This window comes from Cyprinus carpio, chromosome B2 (genome assembly GCF_018340385.1).
Source record: "Cyprinus carpio isolate SPL01 chromosome B2, ASM1834038v1, whole genome shotgun sequence".
Classification (NCBI taxonomy): Eukaryota; Metazoa; Chordata; class Actinopteri; order Cypriniformes; family Cyprinidae; genus Cyprinus; species Cyprinus carpio.
Genome location: NC_056598.1, coordinates 19,866,321 through 19,890,594, shown reverse-complemented (window position 1 = coordinate 19,890,594; position 24,274 = coordinate 19,866,321). Strand labels below are relative to the sequence as shown.

At 35.4% G+C, this 24,274-nt stretch overlaps 1 protein-coding gene across 4 annotated transcripts in view; it reads right to left on the bottom strand.

The window, feature by feature from the left end:
* The window catches only part of LOC109078957 (tenascin-R-like), a 126,051-nt gene that overhangs the window by 33,001 nt on the left and 68,776 nt on the right, over positions 1-24,274 (bottom strand). For all 4 annotated transcript variants that reach the window (XM_042718545.1, XM_042718548.1, XM_042718546.1 and 1 more), the window contains exons 4-8: positions 11,713-12,256; positions 8,624-9,097; positions 4,398-4,661; positions 2,528-2,643; positions 711-861 (exon numbers count right to left, since the gene is read on the bottom strand). In XM_042718545.1, the coding sequence (XP_042574479.1) occupies positions 711-861; positions 2,528-2,643; positions 4,398-4,661; positions 8,624-9,097; positions 11,713-12,199 (1,492 nt within the window). In that variant the 5' untranslated portion in view covers positions 12,200-12,256. The remainder of the gene's footprint in view (positions 1-710; positions 862-2,527; positions 2,644-4,397; positions 4,662-8,623; positions 9,098-11,712; positions 12,257-24,274) is intronic.

The window sequence follows — 24,274 nt, the reverse complement described above, 5'->3', positions numbered from 1 at the left end:
ATATAATATAATATAATATAATATAATATAATATAATAAATATAATATAATATAATATAATATAATATAATATAATATAATATAATATAATATAATATAATATAATATAATATAATATACATAGAAACATTTGCAAATAAGCAAAAAAAAAAAAAAAATTGGAAATTTTATCAGTAATGTATCGGTATTGTGGACAAGAGCTGTCTAGTATTGCTTTTTTCAATGTCATACTGGAATACAGTGGTACATTAAAAGACATTAATTACCATATGAATCCATTAGTTTTGTCACTGTGGAGCCATGCAAATGGTCTTCAAGTTCTTCAGAAACAAATTACTGAACAAAAGGCTTAAGTTGCACTATAGAATCTTACACAGAACTTATTGACTAAAGGTGCAATATACTTACATTGTAGGGGTAATGAGAAAATGCAAGTATTGAGACGCAAAAACCACTCTAGGTAGGTCATTAAAAATCAAAGACTTATACAGCAAGTTCAAGAAAAACACGACTGAGTTATCGGAGAATGAAACAGCGAGGCGTGGGTGTTCCTATAGATTGGCTGGTACAGCATGGTGCTAACAATGCCAAGGTCATGAATTTGATTCCCAGGGAACACACATACACTAAGTGTAATACTTGAATGCAATGCAAAATGCTTGGAATAAAAGTCTGTCAAATGCATAAATGTAAACGAGTAAGAGGCATACGTGTTATAACGGTTGCAGTAACAGGCTGGCTCCTTCCCTGGTCTTTCAAGGCCACCAGGTTGACAGTGTATTCTTCCCCAGGCCGCAGCCCTGTTTGGTGGAACGACGTGATGGTACTGGGTAGTTGTGCTGTCATCCCTCCATCATTGTCCTTTGATGTGCACAAGACACAAACACATACGAAAATATCACATTTCACAATTCTGCCATCAGAGTGCAGACAGGCATGCAGGAACAAACAGTACACCACTCGAATCAACAGAGATTGTTTTCAGGAGGCAGTCGGCTGTGTAAAAAAAGAAGCTGCTGGAATCTTAGTGTAGATACATTTCGCCAGATGTTTGATGTATTGAATCAAGCCTTGTTTTTTTCCCAACTAGCTTAGCAGAGCACTTTATGAGTTTGATGCATCACACCCCACAAGACTAACTAACCTCCCCTGGATCGCTTATGAAATCAAGCAATATCAAAGTGCGAGAGGGTTTCAGAAGATGTGACTGATTTAAAAAGCCTCTTTCCTTTTGTTCTTTGCCATTGTCTCGGTGAAAGCACACTTGTCCCAGCCCTCGCATCCATTACGATAATGTGGAAAATCAGTATGGCTCCTACGCTTTGTAGGATTAAATGCGCAGAGGATAGGACTTGCATTTCTAATATGATTTCCCCAGTGACGTACCAAAGTTGGCTCTCATACACAGTACTCTTAGCAGACCCTCTCATCGGTGGAAGATTGAAGTACACCATGATCCCCCGCCCTCGACCATCAGCTTCTTTGTATTCACTTCCTATTCTCTCGAAAGAGGCTTTTGACTTTGATTCCAAGTTATTTTCTTCTTTTAGTCCAAAAATGAAGAATTTATGAAACTCACTTTGCCAGGACGTAAGCTATGAATTTAGCTGAAAGCTAAAACAGTGGGATGAGACCCAGACTTCCCAGCACAGGACAGAAAATGCACTCTTCAAGGGGTCCTAAAATGTGTGGCTTTTACTCGGCTGAGCTCTCAAAACTGTCCGCAAATAGATTTGCCAAATCATCTCCTGGCTGAAGGAAATTCTTTGTGTGAACCATTTTAGCAAACCATAATCCCCACTTTACCCGTTTCCATTACACACAAGCACACCTCTGATATGTCTTTTGTTGGAGGGGAAGAGTGTGTTTACATATTCAATGGCTGGGTCTTAATAGTAATAGCTACAACCAAATGAAATAAACGACGCCTCAGGGGCTCTGATGCGTTTTTGTTATTATACATAGGGAGAGATGTTTCACCTCGATGTGAAATGACAGGTATGTTGCAGAGGAGACATGCTGTTTTGCATACGGCGATGTCTCCCACAGCTATTTTATAATGAGGCACCGAGCACAAGCTCCACATTTTGCTGGCATGCAGGAGCTGGACGTTTTTCTTCTTCCTGTGAGGGTGCAGAATGCACATGCTGAAAATGTTTTGTCCTTTCTCCAGATGGAACATTTGAAAGGGGATTAGTGAGAACATCTCTGCCTGGATGTATTGTGTTTTTGCCATGATGCAGAATAATTCTCTTTCAAACAAGGACAGATTGACATTTATCATGCTGAGAGGCACCTGTCAGAAACCGAATCATCTTTGGCTTCAAAAAGCATTAATTTATCAGCTGTGCACAGATGTCTGTCAAAACCTTACATTGCAGTTTTCTTGTTTACTGTTGTGGAAATACAATGCGGCAGATGTTGAAGTCCACAAATGCTACCAGATTCCAGAACCTTAGTGTTGTTTCGCCAGAAGCACCGCAGGGGCAGAATCAAATGAAGTGTGACCTTCTAAGGAAAGCCTTACCTTGGGAATGAAGCTTATTTCCCAACCATCAAACAAGTAGTCTAAGGGTTGCCACTGAACCTCCACAGATGTCTCCATGATGGATTTGAAGAGTAAACCGTCTGGATTCGAGAGATCTAAAAGGTACAGATTGATGCATTATTGGCCTCCGTCCTGTGTGTGTTCAATAAATCAACATTTTTCTCAGCCAAGGTGGATCTTTACTCTCTGCTTTTAGCTCTGTAAAAAGAGAGCAGTGGATACAGAGAGGTTCACTTTGCGGACATATTCAAGTTTATTTTAGTTTTCCCAGATATTTTAAACATGCAATGGGTCTTAAATCAGTTTACATTTTTTTGTATAAAGGACGCAGTCGGGAAACCTGAAGAATAGAAGTCAGGAAATAGCATTACAGTCATTTCACAGTGTACACAAGTGAACCTCCAGCCTTTTCAGTGTCAACAATAGTAAGAGCCTCCAGAGGATTTAAAAATAATATAATGGAAACAGTAATAAAACGCTATCTCTGCTTGAAGTGTTCTGCAGCGTCCATGTATATGATGACATACAAAGGTTTGTAAGTAAATGATAATGTGTGATCATACAATAAATAGTACTAAATAAACTCTGGCAGTAGTCAGTAGTCTATGTTGTTCTCCTTCACAATAACCTACCTATACTACTGTTCAAAAGTTTGGGTTAAGCAGAATTTTTTATTTAAAAGAAATTAAAGCTTTTATTCAGCAAGGATTTAATTTATCAAGATTTAAAATGAGATTTAAGATTAAGATTTGAGATTTAAGATTTGTTACAAATTTCTATTCATATAAGTGCTGTTTTTAACATCATAAAAATTCTGAAAAAAAAAAAAAAAAAAAAAAAAAAAAAAAAAAATATATATACATAAATTTAGAGATATATATATATATAAAATACAGTTTCCACAAAATATTAAGCAGCATTACCTTTTTTAACATGGGTAACAATAAGCAGCATTTTAGAGTAATTTCCAAAGGATCGTGTGACACTGAAGACCAGAGTACTGCCATCACAGGAATAAATTACTGTACATTATATAATATAGAAAAATAGAAAAGAGTTATTGTAAATTGTTATATGATTTCACGTTACTGTATCTGTTTCTTTATTTCCTTCCTTGCGATATGTTTTCCTATTGATAACTGCACAGGATTTTGGCTATTGCAAGCATATCCTTCAATTGCAGAAAATAGGCAATAATGTTCAACATCTTTGTTACATTATAGAAATTATGACTCCACTAGTTGAATATCTCAGAAGTCTAAGCAAATCCTCGATGCCTGCCAGATGCCACATGCAAATAGCAATTTCTTTCAAATTTATTAAGTTTCAATTTTCTTCATTATCTCTGAATTACCTGCAAAAATGTAAGAAATAGAAGGCAAGTGCTTTGTGATTGTCTGTAGAATGCCCAACTGGCTTTTCAAAAATAATAGAATGTTTGTTATGATGTGTTCTATTCTAGGCTGAGGCATTTTGCTCAAGGCTGACAAGCAGTGACTGTATACAAAAGGCCCTCTAGCATTTTGCCAGTCTGGCACTGCTACTCACCAGGTGGTGGGTGTCTAATCATATCCTGTTGGCAAAGACAGCCAGTTGTTCTTCTGAAGAACTAACATGAGGTATGTGTGTGTGTGTGTGTGCAAATGGAACTGTGAAGGAGTGTGTAATCTCTCATCCAGGTCTATTAAACATGGGTCATGCTTGGGTAACAATGATGCACTTACAATGAAAATGTCACATTCAAGATCTATGCAAAACACCTCAGACATTTCAATAGAAAATAGCCTTATCTGACCAAAACACCAATGCTATTTGAATAAAAGAGCTCTCAGGAGAGAAGTGCACTCACAGGTGGAGACTAAGGTGTTCATTGGGGCACTTATGATGTTGTCGATCACCGCATACACATTGATGTTGTACTCCAGACCCGGCTCCAACCCTTTGATGGTGGTGTTGGTAACATTTCCTGGGACTCTGATCTCTAGTTGGACTCCACCAGGGGTTGTGGGGGCGTAAGTGATGAGATAGTCTGTCAGGATCACAGGCCCCTCCCATTCCAGATCAATGGTGTTCTCTGACACTCCCCGAACTCGCAGATTCATAGGAGGTGACACTGTGCATAAAAAGGCAGATGGTATCACATGAATATATATTATTCTGATCAAAAAGCAATCATTCTGAGGAGACAGGTATGGAAAATTCTCTGATGTGATCTAAAGCAAATCACACTGCAAGCATTTTACAACTTTTGTTCACAGATTACTTTTTAATAGAACACAGACAGACAGACAGACAGATAGATAGAAAGATAAGATTGATAGATAGATCTTCTGTTTTGTAATTGATTTTTTCTTTTATTTGAAAAACCAGACAAAAAAGTAAAATGCACATATGGCTATTTAATTTATGCAATGGTGAAAAAAAAAAAAAAAAAAATAGGTAAAATACATGGGGGAAAACGTGAAATCTGTGTCCAGTGTTTCATTTTGTTTGGTTTCGGCTTCAGCTAAGAATTTTCATTTCAGTGCATCCCTGATGGACGGACGGACGGACAGCTAGATAGATAAATAGATAGATAGATAGATAGATATTTTTAAGTTGATGTCCAGACGGACAGATGGACAGATAGATATTTTTAAGTTGATGTTCCAAGCCACATCTAGTTTTATCTGACACTGATGTTCTGTTAAGTAGTGAACTTGAAAAAGTTAGAAAATGCAGCTACTTATAAATGAGTTTGGAGAATCCCATTTGGGCTACCCAAGAGACTAAGAAACAACCCGGGTCTCCGGAATACATGAGACTTCTTCCTGATACTGGGCTCATAGGAGTAGCTATAAGTGGCCCCCAAGGAATTACTAAAGACTTGAGAAAGCAATTCAGCTCCTTCCACACGAACAGGACAGACTGGCGTTCCTTCTGGTCCCCCTCTACAACAGACCCCTCAAAACAGAGAAAAAAAGTCCCAGGGTGCATACTTAGCAAAATTTATCACTCTAGCATCTGTGCTTTTCACCCATATCTAACTGCCAAGCTCCACTTTTCATTTTCAAGGAGGAACAAGAATTCAGGAAGCGGAGCAGATACAGTCTTAGACAAAAAGGGAGCAACAGTCTTTCCAACTGGATGCTTCTCAGTTTCCACGTCTCACAGCTTTTAAGTTTTTTATCACTAAAAAACTTAAAAGCTGAGATCAATTATTTGAAAAATCTTTCTATCAACATACTACATATTAAGCAAAACTGAAAATTTTATATATATAATGTGTTGTGAATTAACAGGTTTTTCTTTTATTTTTATTTCATTCAGCACAGCCTCACAAATTCTAACAGCAATTTCTCAATCCATTCAAACTGGATTCATTCTCAGCTTTGTACATGCATTAGTAGTTGGCAGCCCTGCTTGTCTAGATTATCGATTGCCATGTACTGAAGCAACAATATGTCAGCTAACAGTCTTTCAGAATAACTTAAAGACTATGTTTTGGCAAAGTGTGTAGAGTATAATTTGCTATTACTTATTTCATGATTACTTTTGTTGAATTATATCAGAACGACTTGCTAAAGCAGGTGTAGTTTTATGTTTTTTGTCAGAGCAGTTTAATTCCTTGATGAATAGAAAATATCTGCTGATTAGAAAAATGGTCATTGTCAAAGAAAGACATTTCACATATCATTTCATTTTAAGCTATTTGAAGATTTCAGAAAGGAACTTCTCAACACATTTTATTTCCTTCATTACTTCTTTCCCCCCATCGCTACCTGTTTGCAAAATACTTTTTGCTTATGTTTTCATCGGCCTAATGAAACGAGAAAATTGGATAGATTAACTGAAAGAAAAGCCATATCCTAATTCATTCCCTTGATAATACGAAGGCCTAAGAGAGCAGAGAATCTTGAGAAGCTATGTGGAGAGTAATAATTGAGCAGCCACTTGCCATATTCCACCACCTCTCGCACACAACAACCCACTATTTTCTCCTAATTGCAATGAAATAAGCAATTTTGCCTCCACTCAGTCTTGCAGAAAATGAGAGGGAGAGAACTGGGGTGGTAATATGATTTGCCCTTCCCTCTTCCACCCATGAGATGACAGCTGTCTTCAGCGATGTGGGGTTTCGCCACCCTTTTCCACAAACTAGCTGTGAACCTGGGTAAGCGTGATGGAGAAATTGCTTCAACCTGGTTAATATGACACATCTTCCCCAGTGAATGTGACTTTTGACAAATGAATGGTGTTATGCTGTGAGTTGTCACCAATTTTACAGCCATGACTGCAGGAGCAGGGGGCCTACCGAGGGGTTTAGCATCTGTCATGTGTGCTGGTAACTGGGGAATCGGTTACTGCTCTTCCCAGAGAGGATTTATATTGGAAAGAAAATGTACCAGTTGCACATCGCTTAATAAAGTGGCTTGTTTATCCGCAGTTGGCTTAAACACTTTGAGAGAGAATATGCTATGAAAATGATGTTCGTATTTTCTCAAACGAGCTTTTGTTATAGCTTAATTTCTTCTTTGATGGATTTTAAATGCTTAAAGAACACCAAGCGAGTCAGACATTAAATATTCACTTGCAATATATAAAGCAAAATGTGTGAATTATCCAGAACAAACTCATTTTCTTGGGTAACGGTTAACTGCATCTACTGTGCCGATATAGCAAGCTGTAATAATGTTAAAACAATGAAAAAAAAGCTACTGCAAATGCTTACTGTCTTTAACTACATGTAATGTATATACTGTAAATAGATTTAAAATATATTAAAAATATTTTAGATTTAACAGAAAAATACGTAATAATAGTACAAATTACCATGTAAATTACTGTGAAAATCTATTTAATATTTAACAAGATAATAGATGTACTGTTTTCTTACAGGACAAAATATGGTTACATTTATGGATAATAGAAAAAACAGTTGCCCTAATGTCAAAGAAATGACTCAGAAATGTCTCTGTCACACATCACATTTCTTTATATTTCATCTATATAATTTTTTTTTTTTTTTATCAGTTATGTACATTAATGGGCTTTATGTTGCAGCACTTTGAACAAATTGGTTGAATGAATGAATGAATGAAGGAATGAATGAATGACTCACTTGCTTTCACCTACTGGTGGTTTTACTTTCATATTTATAATATAATTTAAAAAAGTCATTTTATTTTTCAGTATTCGATTAAAAAAATCAATAACATCAATACCCATTTATTATCATTATTTATGCAATGTTGAAACAACATATTTCTTTCTAAAGCTAAAAAAGCTTTTTTTGTAATGTCTATCCTATTAAAAAATAATTATATTAAAATGTATATATACTAAAATATAAAAATAACTAAAAATATATGTTTCAAATATGTATATAAATATAAAAAATATATACTAAAATTCCTTTATTTCAGGCTAAGTATGTTACATATACATTTGTATATTTATGAACTTAATAAAAATACACTGCAATTGTACTTTTAGTATATTAAACTGGGATACTTAAATTGGAACAACTTATTTTGTGCACTTTTATTGTGTGGCAGTAGTGCCGAAGTCCAACTAAAGATATACTGAAGTATATTCGATTGTGCTAAAGTGGAAGACAGTGTACTTCAGGTACACTTTAAATATCTTGCATTTAAAGACAGATATTATTGAAAGATCATACAATCCTCATCAATAGTGACATTAAAACAACTTTTAAGTTTAATATTAAGAAATGTGCATTGTGCACAAGTAGAACTCCAAATAAAGTTTAATTTTATTTTTTATATCAGTAAGTCTCAAGCGATTTGTCAGTAAATATGTTAACAGATTTGAACTATACTTAGAATGAAATGAATGTATTCCAAACATATTACTTTTTACTACGGTTTTTCTGGGCCATAATTGATTTCTGATTAATTTGACATTTCTTAGACTAATTAATTTGCACTTCATGTAATTAATTATATATATTAAAAAATAACTTGACAGCCCTAGAAATAACTCTCTAAATAAATGTCTGAAACCCATAATTTCTGTCTACAAATTTCCTGGCAACAAGAACTACAAGGGTGTTTTTACACATTGAACACTGACCTGAAGCGCAGTCATCTCCTGTATATCCCTCTTGACAGGCACAGAAACCATCCTTACACACCCCTTTCTGGCTGCAGTTATTAGCACAGAAGATGAGAGAGCAGTCTTCCCCCAGGAAGCCAGGTCGGCACTGACAGGTTCCGTTCACACAGGTTCCTTGATCTGAGCAGTCGTTCAGACATCTGCCCAGCGAGCAGTCCTCTCCAGCAAAGGCTTCCTCACAAACACACTCGCCATCAATGCACAACCCCCTGTCAGAGCAATCACCTGGACATCGAGGCTCCGAGCAGTTCTCACCGCCAAAGTTACGGTCGCATACACACTCGCCTTCGATGCAAATGCCTTGGCCGGAGCAGTCATCTGGACAGTGGGGTTCAGAGCAGTTCTTGCCAATCCATCCTTCTTCACAAACACACCCACAAACCTCCATACTGAACGTGCCATGGCCACACTGAGGGACGAAGTCCAAGCGACCTAAGATTGAACAAATATGCTGAAGTTATTTAAAGAAATGAATATCCATTACTCACCCTAACGTCAGGGAGAAATTGGCAGTTGTTAACACTGTGACTGAATCAGTCTGGTTCATGAATTAATCATTCAAACAGATTTTGTGACCTAAGTCAACTGATTCACAGACTCTACAATTTTAAACTGATAGCGCACTCAAAAAATACAATTCTGTCATCATTTACTCACCGTCATGTTATTCCAAACCTGTATGAATTTCTCTCTTCTGCTGAACAGAAAAGAAGATATTTCGATAAATATGTGTAACCAAACAGTTGTTGGGCCCCATTGATAAGTCAATATGGGACCAGATATATTTGATAACCCACATTCTTCAAAATATCTTCTTCCGTGGTCAGCAAAAGTAACAAATTCATACAGCTTTGAAACAACTTGAGGGTGAGTAAATGACAGAATTTTCATTTTTGTGTGAACTATCCCTTTAAGTATATAACACTTGAATTACAGACTGTTTCTCACACAAGGCTATCATTATGTGTTCTGAAAGAAGTCACACCACTTTATCATAATTTTATAGAGCTTTTTTTTCCTGTCATTTTGGTCCTCACTTTCAGTATCTTGGACACACTTTTAAACATATCATTAAAAATCACTGTATTTCCTTCAGAGGAAACCAAGTCAAATAGATTTGGAACAAACTGTGGGTGAGTAAACAATGACAGAATTCACACTGGGTTAGCTATTCCTTTAATTTCAAACAGGTTGGGCTCATTAACCTTATGTAAAAAAATGTAAAAATAATAATTCTGAGGCAATACCTTGCAATCTTATTAGCTCCAGCACATGTAGCCCAGTTTGATTCAGCAAACAGAGGACTTATCAAAGGCTTGAGGGGAAGACCTCTCTAGCAGCAGTGCTGTAATTAATCTAGTTCACAATCTAACCTCATTTGTATAGCTTGATATGACTTTCCCTTTACTACTGCAGTGTTTCAGCTGTTTTTAGCTGCCCTGAAGGTGCTCCGCAGCCAAGGTTTGCAGGTGTGAATCCACTCGAGGGCCCCTTTGAGATGTTAAACAAGCACAACACTACCATCATCCACAGTTCTGCTGTCCCTATGGATCAATGCACAATATAGCCTCTACTTCACTTAGCACCGCAGTCACATCATAACCGACAGAAGGACCAGGATGCACTTTTGTTTCATCCACCGGGTACAATGAGCCAAAAGCCACTTGAAATGGATTCAAGATTAAAGTAGATGAGTTTGATTAATCCATTATAAAACATCAAGGAGCTGTAGACACACAGTCTGCGTATAATTATCTACAGCAGGACACATTAACTCTTTCATACTGTACAATATGAAAAAGGATCCGCGGGTGAGACAACGATCAGAGGATAACCCAGTTCAGTTGCCTGTTTAATGAAAACATCAATTGGTACAAGAAAAAAATATAAGGAGTAGAAACTGGTAAAAATATTTTGTCCAGTGTTCCAATGAATGATGGATACTTCACTAATTCAGTGCTATTTGAGTCTGACTGAGAAGTTTTTAATTAAAATGAGTCAGTTTAAACTTTTTAACCTTAACTTAGTGTTAGTTTTAGATTAAATAGAAAAGTCATAGAAAGACAAAGTTATTTTCTTTTTTTTATTGTCAATATTAGTGATTAATATCCTCTATTTACATATTTTGTACATATGTATAATCCAGAAGCATATGATAAAAGAAATAATTCACTACTATTCAAAGATTTGGGGTTGGTAAGAGTTTTGTGTGTGTGTGTGTGTGTGTGTGTGTGTGTGTTTGTTTGTTTGTTTCTGAACAATGTCCTGTGCTCATCAAGGCTGTATTTATTTGATCAAAAATACAATATTTAAAATACTTTTATTTCATATAGTTCAAATCTACCGTATATACTGACATATTGCTCAAGACTTATACTGATATAAAAGTTATAATAAAACTTTATTTGGATACTACTTGTGCACAATGCACATTTCTTATTATATTAAGCCTAAATGGGTTTTAATGTCACTATTGATGAGGATAGTATTATCTTTGAATAACTTGGGTCTTTAAATGCAAGATATTAAAGTGTACCTGAAGTGTATTTACAATAGTTCATCTTTAGCACAATAAAAAAAATATGTCAGTATATCTTTAGTTGGACTTTAGCACTACTTCCACACAATTAAAGTGCATTAAGTACAAAAATGGTTGTTCCCGTTTAGCAGGCTTTAAGTGTACCAGTTTAGTATACTAAAAGTACAACTGAAGGGAATTTTTATTAAGTACATAAATATGTAAATGTATTTATAGTGTACTTAGCATGAAATAAATATATTTCATACAGTTTAGTATATTTATTTTTTACCAGGGCATCCTTGGCTGAAATGAGTTTGAAATATTTGGTTTAAACTGCTTGAACATTTTTAACTAATCTTTTTTTTTTGTTAAATCATTATCTGTTATATAATGAAAATACCATAACAGTAAGCATGCTTGCATGAACAAATCCAGTCAGATCTCAGAAACATCACTTTTTTATATATATATATAATACTGCAGGATATGCAAGCAATGTGTATCCACCTCAAAATCTAAAACGTACCCATAACAGAGCTCTCTCCGCAGCAGCTGGAGCTACACTGTGCTCGAAGCAAGGACACCTCCCTCTCCAGCATCTCTACGCGGTTAGCCAGCTGTTCCATGGCGGCAGCCGCAGGACAAGCACAGGCCTGCTTTGGGATATTGATGCGATGGGTGAAGGTCACCTGGCTGTCCGAGTCCACTGTCTCTTCTGTATACTCTGTCGGCATCTTGTCACTCCCAGCTGTACCTCTGTTTGTCCCTGGCCCTGGTACCGTGTCAAGGTCCACTGAACAGAGTGACTCTAGAGGTACATTGATGTTGTATACATGATTAAAGATCATGGCCTGGGTCTGGTTGCTAGAGGGACCCCCGCCTTCGGGAACCTGTCGCCTCACTCTTGTGGTCCTCACTATTTTGCTGGTGGGGTTTGGAACAGCTTGAATCCCAAAGAACAGTAGAGCCAGGCTCACTATTGAACCTTGTATTGCCATGGTGCACCCCCACATCACAACTTGGGCACTAGGGCGAGATCATCAACTCCACAAATAGACCTCTGATTGGCACTGTGAACAAAAAGAAACCATTTTTTAGCACTATAGAAAACAGGAAAGAAAATAGCAGATCTTAACAATAGCAATATTTTTACTGGCCTCAACCTCAATATACTGTATACATATTATAAATGGGCAAGCAATTTTGTGTTAGAGTTCATAACATTACAAGTAGTCTATTTCATGATATCCTGCTGCAAAATATTATACATTTTAGCTAATGCTTTCAGGACTATTAAGTAATTCTCGCAATTTCATCAAATCTAGACAATGTTTGTTTGGTGACATATAAATCAGCATAATTCACAAGAACAGTCTTGAGAAATCCAAATGTTTTTGGGAAGTGCGGCACTTATCAGCTCATCCAAACTGTCTGACACTGGCCCCGTTTCATCAGGCCCTTGTTACTGTTGAGCCCTGAACCTAGTAAAGCAGAACTGTTATTGATTCCACATTTTGTGCTGGAATAATTTTCTGATCACTGTAGACATTAAACCTATAAGCTTTCCCTACAGCATGAGAAACATTTGAGTATTTCGACTGGGAATTTTGATACAGTTCATTGATTCAGTAGAGACCTTTGTATGGAATTTTCTTTAAATCTTCCTTAATCCCTTATCAGCAACAGAACTCAGGACAAGAGTAAACTGTAAAATGAATCACTGAGTCAGACTGACACCTGGGCTTTTGGGCTATGGTCAGAGTGATAATCTCCTCTGACATTTTCTATTTTTAATGGACCGGCACACATAGTCTTCCCTACCGAAGAAACTCTTTTTTGTTGCTGCTCAATCACCTGGATAAAAGTAGGAGACTTTAAAGTAAATGTATAGTGCTCTATAATTTCTTATAGGAGAAGAATTCATATGTAGAGAACAAAGCATCCATCCATCCATCCATCCATCCATCCATCCATCCATCCATCCATCCATCCATCCATCCATCCATCCATCCATCCATCCATCCACCCATCCAAATCACTTCAATCCTAATCACTTTACTTTAAACTAGCAATCTAAATGTACTTTCAGATTAATTACTAAAATCTACCGAATATATGTCACAAAAGAATAAATCATATATTCCTGTCACACTGTGACATCTTATTTCTCTCTGTCAGAGCCTGGGGGTGTGTCTAAGCAGGTTGCTATCATTTTATTTGTGGCACTGGACCCTGGAGCAGGTGGCTAGTTCATTCTGCCTCCATCCTGCCTCTTATATTATGAGTGGCAAACTTTGCACAGAAGTGGTCTGACATTACACAAACAATTTCGCCCTCACACCTTCTACAGAAGTTTAGTCTGATGAAACAAAAAAATCTAAATCTGCACAGTAACAGAATCTTCTTCACAAATATTAGCCAAAACATAGTAGTATAGTTCACCCCAAAATGCTGATTTTTTCTCACCCTTTGGTCATCCAAGATGTAAATGAGTTGGTATCTCATCTGAACATATTAAAAGAAACTTAACATTAGATTTTTTTGAAAATTTTTCATTTTTGGATGAACAACTCCTTTAGCAGCCCAAAAAAAGTCCTTTTCCCTGAAGTGTTAAGTTTTGAGAAATGTCTTTCCTATGGTCTAGTGTTCTCTCTAACGGAGAAGATTAAAGAGACCACTGAAGAGACTGTCACTCTCTCTTTGTCTGTCTCTCTTTCTCTCATAAAGTATTGTTCCTTTTTTATACATGCCACCTTCAAAGGAGAAGTCAGACCAGGTCACGCAGACAACTCTGCGTTTCTCCTGTTATAATGGGCGGATGGGAAACTTTTCTTTGACTGGAGATCTTGGCAATGCCAAGCAGCCTGTAGCCTTTGAAGAGAATGAGTGCTATCACGCTGAATGACGAAGAGGCTCAATTAGTAGAGCTCTCAATTAAATACGACAGGGAGGACCACAGGGCCTTTTGACTGCGAACTTTCCCCAATTTCCTAATTTACTTTTGAACAGCACATGTTTCTTGCTGGGATTTTTCTTTCAGTCACTTAATGGTTGTTCACATGGAAGAACCACAATCAGAACTGACAGCACAGTGAATGAAAGGAGTGAATGGAGCGCAACTGTAAATTCTGCTTTGCTATCACAGGAATAAATTACATTTTAAAATATATGAAAATATAGTTATTTTGAATATAGAAATGGGGAGCAGAAGAGACGTCTTTTAAAAACATTTAAAAAATCTTACCAACCCGAGTTACTAGTAATGAAAATAAGAAATTGATACTTCTTGAGCTGAAAGTGTATTTTATCAGTGCCAACCCTTTTCAAACTTTTTGGATCCTGATAACTATAATTGTAATGTATGTATTAACAAGTAAACAAAAATAGAAAAATATTTAAATCAGTCACTACTGTTATTGTTAACTAAAACCATTAAAAATATTGGATGAAAAACATAACATGAACTTAAAAACTTAACATACATAAGTTGAAATACTAAAATGACTAATACAGAAATAAAAATAAAAAAGCTAAATAGAAATATATATAGAAAAATACTAAAACAATGACAAAGCCACATAACAAAATTACTAAAACTTAAAATGAAAACTGAAAATATAAAAATAAAAGCTAATTCAAAATATAAACAAATACTATAATTGAATTCATTGTAATATAACACTGAAATCGACTGACATCATTATAGTTAAAATGTATAGTACATTCTCCTCGGAAACTAAGTAAAAATATAATATCACAGGAGCAAGCAAATAAATAATATATATATATATATATTTTTTAAGATTGGTCTGCAAATGTTCTATTTCTAATGAATGTAAGTGATGCTGTAATTATGTGAAAGAAGAATACATGGTGGAAAGAGATGCTATAACTAAGAAAAGAACAATTGCATCATTATTGCCTGAATTTCACATTAAAAGAGCTGATGTAACATCCTGTATTGTATCACCCCTGTTCCTTGGTATTTAAACAGCATTATCTGCTGAAGGCTCTGGAGCTGTTGTTGCTGATGATCAGCATTGACCTCCTTTAGCATTATGGTAAACTATGCAGAGAGTTGTGGCTGCCAAACATAATGGTATTATTATAATTTTTGAAGATATGTAAAATTGTCAGAGTTAAAGAAAGATATTAAGAATGCAAAAAACTTCTCATTGCTGAAAAGAGCTTCAGCTTCTTTTGGTGAAACTTCATTTTTAAAAATGGCTTAGGCCTTTTTTTTTTTAAATAAAACCACCTGAACCACCATTGAGATTAAGATTTAAATCTCTTTCTTCCTCTTCATTGAGAGTTACGTTTGACTCATAAAACTGAGACATAAGAAGTAAAAAGTAGAATTTTACCAAATTTTAAATGTTCTTTTCAGTGCACTCAAAAACAAAATTAAATAGTTAGGTAAAATTATTTTACTGAAAACAATGTTTACTAGCTAATGACCAACCAACCAACAAACTAACTAACTAACTACTACCAGCTGGTCTAACCTGCTTCAGGTGTTTGTTTATTTATTAATTTAATTTAATTTAATTTAACATGCTGGCCAATCAACCAGCCAATGACCAAATTGGACCAAAAAAAAAAAAAAAAACCCACAAATACTATCTATTTTTTCATGCTTGAAACCAGTAGTGTACCATGGGGTTTCAGTCAGAGCCTTCAGTAAGCAACTGTAAACTACATACCCTTACACACATCTCTGTAACAGCTAATGCAGCCATATGCATATAATTTGAATATTATGCCACACACAGGCTCTCAACGATAATGACAGCTGATCAACAATTTCAAAAGAAGACTAGATGGGGGTGGGTTAAATTCAGAGTAAATTTCCCTACATGGATCAGTAAAAGTAATCCACCTATAGACTTTTTTTTTTTTATGTAGGACATTCCAGTTCAACCTCAACGAAACTAATCATAGGCCTAAATAATAATAATAATAAAAACATTTTTTTACACAATTTAATTATTTATTTGGCAAGCAGAGAAGGCCCTGCTGACCCTGACGGCCCACCACTGCTTGAGACTACTGAAACATTGTGATGAGATCATTTTCACCTGCAGCACACATCATCCATTCATCATCCATTCTCCAGAGAACATAAACACACCACTGATTGAAATGTCAGGGCTGAAAACAAGAATAAATGTATGTCATGATATCAGATAATTATGTCTCTTCCAGATGTTGTGGTGATATGACTCCAGCAATACATGTATTTTTAATTTTCAAGCAGTAACCTGATGGATGCTCCGCATGTCTTCAAGATATGCTGGTAATTCTCCTGTGTCCTGCAGGACAATTCTCCTATGGTTCAGTAAATGCTTGTTGTGTTCTTAAGCCATGATTTGTTTAGAGAGAAAGCAGGGGACTTTAAAAAACAGACCGTGCACAGCAGAGTTGTGATAAAGACATGTAGCCCACATGATGTTAGGGCATCAGGAGGTCAACCAAAGCATTAACCTCTGGCCAAGATAACAGATGGGAATGTTTGTTGGCTTCGCATTGCATTTGGAAAAGACTTGTTGATAATGGAAAGATAGTGAGGAACATTACTGCGCACCATCGCTTTAAGAGCTACAGTACAGTGCCAACATGATGTAAACGGTCTCTAACTGGTCTTAAAGAGTGAAAAAGCCATTATAGATGAAACTGGATAAGATAACGTTGAAACAACGACAATGTCTCCCTGACACAGTTTTAGCTGAGAATGAAGACAGCTGATTTTCTGAGCAAAATAACAGACACAAGGTTTTCTAGTTCACATTAAAATGAGAACAAGGTTTCAAGTGTCTCTGCATCAAAGCAGAGTCAGTGTTTTATCATTCATTTTAAGTGTATTCAGTGGTGGATGCTGGCAGACACAGTTTTCAGATCAACATTCACTTCTCTATCACTCACCAAATTTCTCTCTGTTCCGCCTGCTGCTTAAATTAACTGTCTACAAGCGGGTAACTTTTTATCGGTTGCTGTCTGTTGGCACACACTTAAGTAGTCCGAAAACATTAAAAAAGGGTCTTTATTTGCTAAATGTCAGTAAAGGTCAAGTTAATTAAATAAAATGTGCCATTGATACATTTTATGCAGTTGCAGTTTTACTTAGTTTATGAAAATATACAGTACAGGTCAAAAGTTTGGAAACATTACTATTTTTAATGTTTTTGAATAAGTCTCTTCTGCTCATATTATTGAGAATATTATTACAACTTAAAATAATAGTTTTCTATTTGAATATACTTAAAATATATATATATATATATTCCTGTGATGCAAAGCTGAATTTTCAGCATCATTACTCCAGCCTTCAGTGTCACATGTAACATCCAGTCTATCACATGATCATTTAGAAATCATTCTAATATTCTGATTTATTATGAGTGCTGGAAACAGTTCTGCTGTCTAATATATTTGATGAATAAAAGGTTAAAAAGAACTGCATTTATTCAAAATAAAATAAAAAATTCTAATAATATATATTCTAATAATATATTTTCTTTACTATCACATTTTATCAATTTAACACATCCTTGCTGAATAAAAGTATTGATTTTATTTAAAAAAAAGAAAGAAAAAAAATTACTGACCCCAAATTACTGACCAGTAGTGTATATTGTTATTACAAAATATTTATATTTTAAAAACATAGCTTCTTTTTTTTTTTTTTTACTCTTTATTCATCAAACTATCCTAAAAAAGTATCACATGTTCTGAAAAAAATATTAAGCAGCAGAACTGTTTCCAACTTTGATAATGAATCATCATATTAGAATGATTTCTAAAGGATCATGTGATAATGATCCTAAAAATTCAGCTTTGCATCACAGAAATAAATGATAATTTAAAGTATAATAAATGTAAAAACAATTATTTTAATTGTAATAATATATCACAATATTACATTTTTTTTCTGTATTTTTGATCAAATAAATGCAGGCTTGATGAGCAGAAGAAACTACTTTCAAAAACATTAAAAATAATAATGTTTCCAAACTTTTGACCTGTACTGTATATTCCTCTAAGATTTAAACCCAAGACCTTTATCGCACATAGCAACTCTCACTGTTGTACCAATGAGCTGTGCAGTGTCACCAAGATATATTTTGTAAATAGATTAATTGTATTATTTAACTGTACACACTTAAAAATAGAGGTTCTTTACTGGCATTGATGTTTCCATGAAGAATATTTAATATCTACAGACCCTTTCCATTCAACAAAAGGTTCTTTATTGTGGAAAAAGGTTCTTTAGATTATTAGAATGTTCTTTACATTCATAAAAACTAGTGCTGTCAAATGATTAATCGTGATGAATCGCATCCAAAATAAAAGTTTTTGTTTGCATAATATATATTTATGTGTGCTGTGTATATTATATAAGTTTAATTATAAAGGCGCATTTCTACGATTATTCAAACAATGACCAAATTATACAGCAAGCAAAGAACATTTAGATTATCAAAGAATATCCCTGAATCCCAGAAATATTAAAGAAAAATTCTTGAACTAAAATCACATAAGCACAAATATATATTGGTATGCATATAAATCTGTCTTCCTTTGTATTATAAGAGTTTGGGCTGTTTAATAATAGGAAAAATCCCCCACCATGGCCCCGCCCTGCAACATCAAGCCCCGCTCCCAGCACCCCCCCCATATAAAATATTTTCCCAAGGCTATGAGATTAACAGTAGTTGAAGTTCTTTTAATCATGCCTAACTTCTAACTGTACAAGCTACTGTTTCAATGCAGTTTCCTGGTCTTAAGTCTACCTCTTCCCTCACTTGACAAAGTGTTTCCAGTTGGCCGAAGTGTATCTGGCAGCAGGTTAGTAGAGTTCTTCCTTTATTTCAAGTTCGCCTAATCTAATATCGCTTTGTCACGTCTGAGAGAACATGAGGAGCAGTTCCCCTAAGAGACAGCTATGTCTCATCCATCTCTTTATCCCTCTCTAGAGAGTCCTCTTTCTCTCTCTCTTACTTCGACATGTTTTTCTCATATTGCTTCCTGTGGTATCTTCGGCTTGCACTGGCTAGATTGACATGAAGAGATGTCTGTGTTGCCTGTACTACTGTAGGAGCCGTCCTATGACTTTGCAGGGTGAGTGTAAGCCTCAGTGAGACACAGACACAGGCGGATGGGTGGGGGCTTTGTAACCCCTATTTATGCAGGTTAATGGGCAGACACTTCAACGTGGAGTCCGCCGCGCATGCTGGACTCGGCCTGGCTTGCAAATTCCCCTGCAACAGAGCTCAGCCCCGCAACATTACCATTCTATTCTCATTATTCCGACGGTGCCTGCCAAATTGCCTTGTCTTTCAGGATCATTGGACACTGTTCATTTTCAGCACCTGCGACCCAGCGGGTTTTACTTCGCACTTCCAGAGTTCCCAAGGCAACGTGGATTTAAGCATGTTGGGACACAAGGAAACCACGTTTAAAGAAAGTATAATGTGAAGGCCACACTTCTTTTCACCAAAAGAGCTGTCAGACACCTACTTTTTTTTTTTTTTTTACTCTGTCTCCAAGAAATAAGCATTTGTTATTCCATTATTAAAAGAAATAAGCATTCATTATTCTATTATTAGAAAAAAAAAAAAAAACAATTGTTACTCCATGTAATTACTGAACAAATCTAATGCATGACTTATTGAAACTTGAAAGATTTTTTTTTTTTACTTCAAAATAAGAATATATTTATTCATAATCTTCTCTATTTTCTATTTTTACTTCCTTTTTTCTGTCCATTGGCCATGCTGAATTTATATTGTCATAAATTAATGATTAGTTATAGATATTAACTATAGATAAAGGTCAAAGGTCAAACATGATGTGCTGTTTGCCTGCAAGATCACACTCTAAATGTTTTAACCCCCCCCCCCCACATATTAACTATTATTTTCACTGAAGTACTTATAGCTTTTTTTACTTCAAAAATCATATCATATCATCATATCATATCATATCATATCATATCATATCATATCATATCATATCATATCATATATCATATCATATCATATCATATCATATCATATCATATCATCCATATTGTTCTAATGCATAAACAATATATTGACTTTGAAGAAACAGCTGTGCTTTTGTTTATGGAAGAAGCGTTTTTGTTTATTTTTTCAGCTGTCCATTTGTCCTTGCTCTGTTTGCGCCTGCCAATTTCTTGCTTGAGTGAATTGTGAATAGAGAAATGTGTTTGACTTAATTTTATGCTTGAGCTTTCATTTTCATTTTAGAACAAAGTGGGAAACTGTTGAGTTCAGAACTGGCTTGGGTTTAGAGTGATTCATTATAGAAAAAAAAAATTCAATTCAAAAGGTGTGTACTGTCATGCTGGTACAATTCTGAATGTAAAAGGGGAGACTAAAGGTTTTTTTCAGCCAATCTTATGAGAAACTGGGAGGTAAAAATGCATGTCATCAGACCAAATCCTTCAAGTAAGGGGAGAGAGAGATGTTCAAAGACTTCATTTACATTCTAGAAGCTCCCTGTGCACAAAAATGTCAATCCAGTCCCTCAATCCACTCAGGCCTCAGAATAATTGCTCATAAAGTGCTCCACTATTCTCAGCATGCAGTGCTGCTAGTTCAAGAAAACCGCCATTCAGAGTCAGACGAAATTCCAAATGGAAGAACTGGCTTGCTTTCTATTCATGAGATGAAACTGAAAAGGAACTCGCCACATCTCACAGGATGTTGAAGCGGAATTTACAGGAAGAAGAGTTTACTAAATAGAGTTTACAATTTTTCTTAACTAATTAAATGAAATAATCCATACTGTCAGAACAGCACCACAAAGTATCTTTTTTGAGTACATTTTAGAAAAGTGTTGTTCTACCATAGTCTATAGAATGAAAGTTTAATATAATAAAATACACTGATTATTAAAATCATATTTCAGAATGATAACATATGAGTAAGTCATACTGAAAAGTTAGTAATATGCTTACACAAAATAAATGTACACATTCCTAAAATTCAAATTTGAATGATGCTTTCATTCAAAAAGAATTTTAATTTCACAATATTTGCTTCCTCAATTCAAATTCAAGAACTGGATTGGAACATTTAAGACATTCTCATTTTAATTCTGGATGGCACTCAACCCTGCTGTTGCCATTTCAGGCTGGTTTGTCTCTTGGTTGTCTTGAAAATGATGCACAGGTGTTTTTGTTTCATTTTTATGCCAAAGGCTGGGTAAGAGTCAAACTCATCATTATGATTGGCAGTCCTGGTACAGTTGCGCAACCCATTATGACCACAAAACGATAGATATTCACAAATAAAAAGATTACAAATAAATTAAATTTCTTCAGGAGTTTTTTTCTTTTTTCTGGTTACCCCTTGAATTATTGCATCACTGAGTACAATGGAATTCTTTCTATGTAGTCATTGTGCAGAGTGAGTTTGGCAAGATATGAATTAATACATCTTTCACAACTTTCTGATTTATCTGAAGCTTCTACTACCTCTCAGGCAGTGTTTATGGTACTATCATTGCCTTCGTTTTCCCTATAATGTGTCTCTCTCCTATACATCAGTGAATCAAATCATTTATCAGGGGCTACGTTTGACAGGAAGCATAATACCCTCTTCCCTTTAAGTGCAACCCCCTCTGAAAAAGCTATTCTCTGCCATCCCTCTCTGAATAATATTTACCTTTCATCTTTTTCTCTCACAACCCTATATTTCTTTTACTCGCCAAACTGACAGTTATTGTTGGGCTTTCATAAGACAGAAATGTCTCTATTCTAAGACAGACAACAAAACACAAGATAATTTCAGGGAGTATCAGAAAGAGAAAGTATTACATAGAGGTCAAAGTAAACTTGAGTATTTTGATTATTTGTTTCCACTGACAGTACACCCTGTCACATCTAATACTATGTATATATTCTGTGTATGTAGCAGCACTGCTTTGTCATGTTTGCATTATTTGAAATGCAGTTTTATTGTGCGTCCTTGTTCAGGGGTGATTTTCCCCTCTTTTATGCCTTTATATCAGATTTCAACTAATATGGCATATTTATAGCCCTGCTACATAAGATCAGATAGGATGAACTTTATATAATTCCACTGGAGAAACCATATCTGGCAGAATTTATCTGATTTCTGATATACTGTATATCATATAGTTGTGGTTTTTAAGTAAACATAAAGTGTGGTGGATTGAGATATCCACATTTAAATGGAAAGAACAGTTTAGAGAAAGAAATAACTCAAAAGTGTGACTAAAGAAGTTATTTTATGAAATTATATATTTTTCTTAATATTATATGAATGTTAGACAAATAAATGCACATTACTGTAACTGTGTCATCCTGAGAAACATACATTTATTTATATAAAATACATCTCTTTTTTTTTACATTGCAGTAACATTTTGCAATATTTCTGTTTTTATTACATTTTTGGACAAATAAGCATAGCCTTGGCATATGAGATACATATTAGACACTGGGGTAAGGTAGATCCTTGATAAAGTGAGATTGTGGACACAACAGAAGCAAATTTTGGATATACACATCCTTCTAAAAGTTTAATGTCTCAGTGATGGTCCAAATATTCACAAACCTTTTGTTTTCAGCACTGCCAAGCAAAGTTAAGTCTTTGATCTCTCTAACATGCAAACAGTCTTTGTATGTAGCTGTGGTTGCGTAAGCTGTCAGAAGAGATAAGTCTGTAGATATAACATAAAGCATAAGGAAAAAGACAGGACTGTCCCAGACAGTGTACCTGATACTGACAGCTATCGAGACGCTGATGGATTAGAGGGTAAAATCGGACATGCATTTCAGATTATGTGACTCCCACACATTCATTATTGAGTAGCTTGGGTTCAAATTCATCAGGGATCTCTCTGCTGTCTTTCTCAGGTCGCTGGATTTCGATCTTCCCCTGAATTCGAAACATACCTGAATAACATTACAAAGCCCTCATGCCTCCACTGTCAGTTCTTACCTTCTAAGACATCAGTATGAAAATGGATACAGTAGATTATATCACATGTTTATATAATCAGAGAAAGACATGGTAAATATTTCCTCAGGGACCTGATTAATGATAAAGATGAAGGTAAAGTTAAGATGGCGGCGAGATGCCCTGTTGCAAGTTGCACACTTGATGTGGATGTCATTGGTCTTAATGGGCTTTAGCTTTCTTGTCTTTCATGTGAGCTCCTATAAAGGCTGCCAGGAAAAAAGCTATAAAAATCTGCTTTTTGATCTCTCTTCACGTTTGCCAAAAGAAACACACACACACACACACACACACACACACACACACACACACACACACACACACACACACACACACACACACACACACACACACACACACACACAAGCACACAAACACACAAACACACTTCTCCCACAAAAAAGGTATGGTAAATAGTAGTAGGCTTATGCTTTAGAATTCAGTGAGACACTTGTTTTATTATGGAATAAATCAGCATTTTTGAGCAAACTGATCTTTGCAAAAAAATCTCTTGCATAAAAATATAACATATACAAACCTGAAATCCTATAATTTTTTTTTATTGTATTATAAGTAACACATAGGGCTGCCCTCGACTAAAGATTGTTCTGGTTGACTATTAGTTGTTCATTTTCAAGTATTAGTAGAGTAATCGTACATTTATTAATAAACCATTTAAATCATGCTAACAAGCCTTTAATTGCCTGCATAGCCTAATAAGCGCTCAAGTGCATTCATAAAGCTTTCCACAGCACACCGGCAGAAGTAATGATGATGAATGTGTCAGGGAAAAACAGTCGGATTAAACTGCATTAACATTTTAATAATCTATTGATAAACTAGTGTTTTCTGTGTTTTTGGCTTAAGAGATGAATTCGGCGACACTGAATAGTCATCTCCACAGTAGTGGATGCGCCTGCATGCAAGTATCATACGGATTACATAATGTTTTGTTATGTTTTGTTGTTATTGTGAGTGCAGACAAATAAATGTAGAGGCTTTACAGATCCAAAAGATGTATTACTCTTATCTCTTACTCTTATCTACGGAGCCTCGCAATTGCCATGCAGGAAAAAA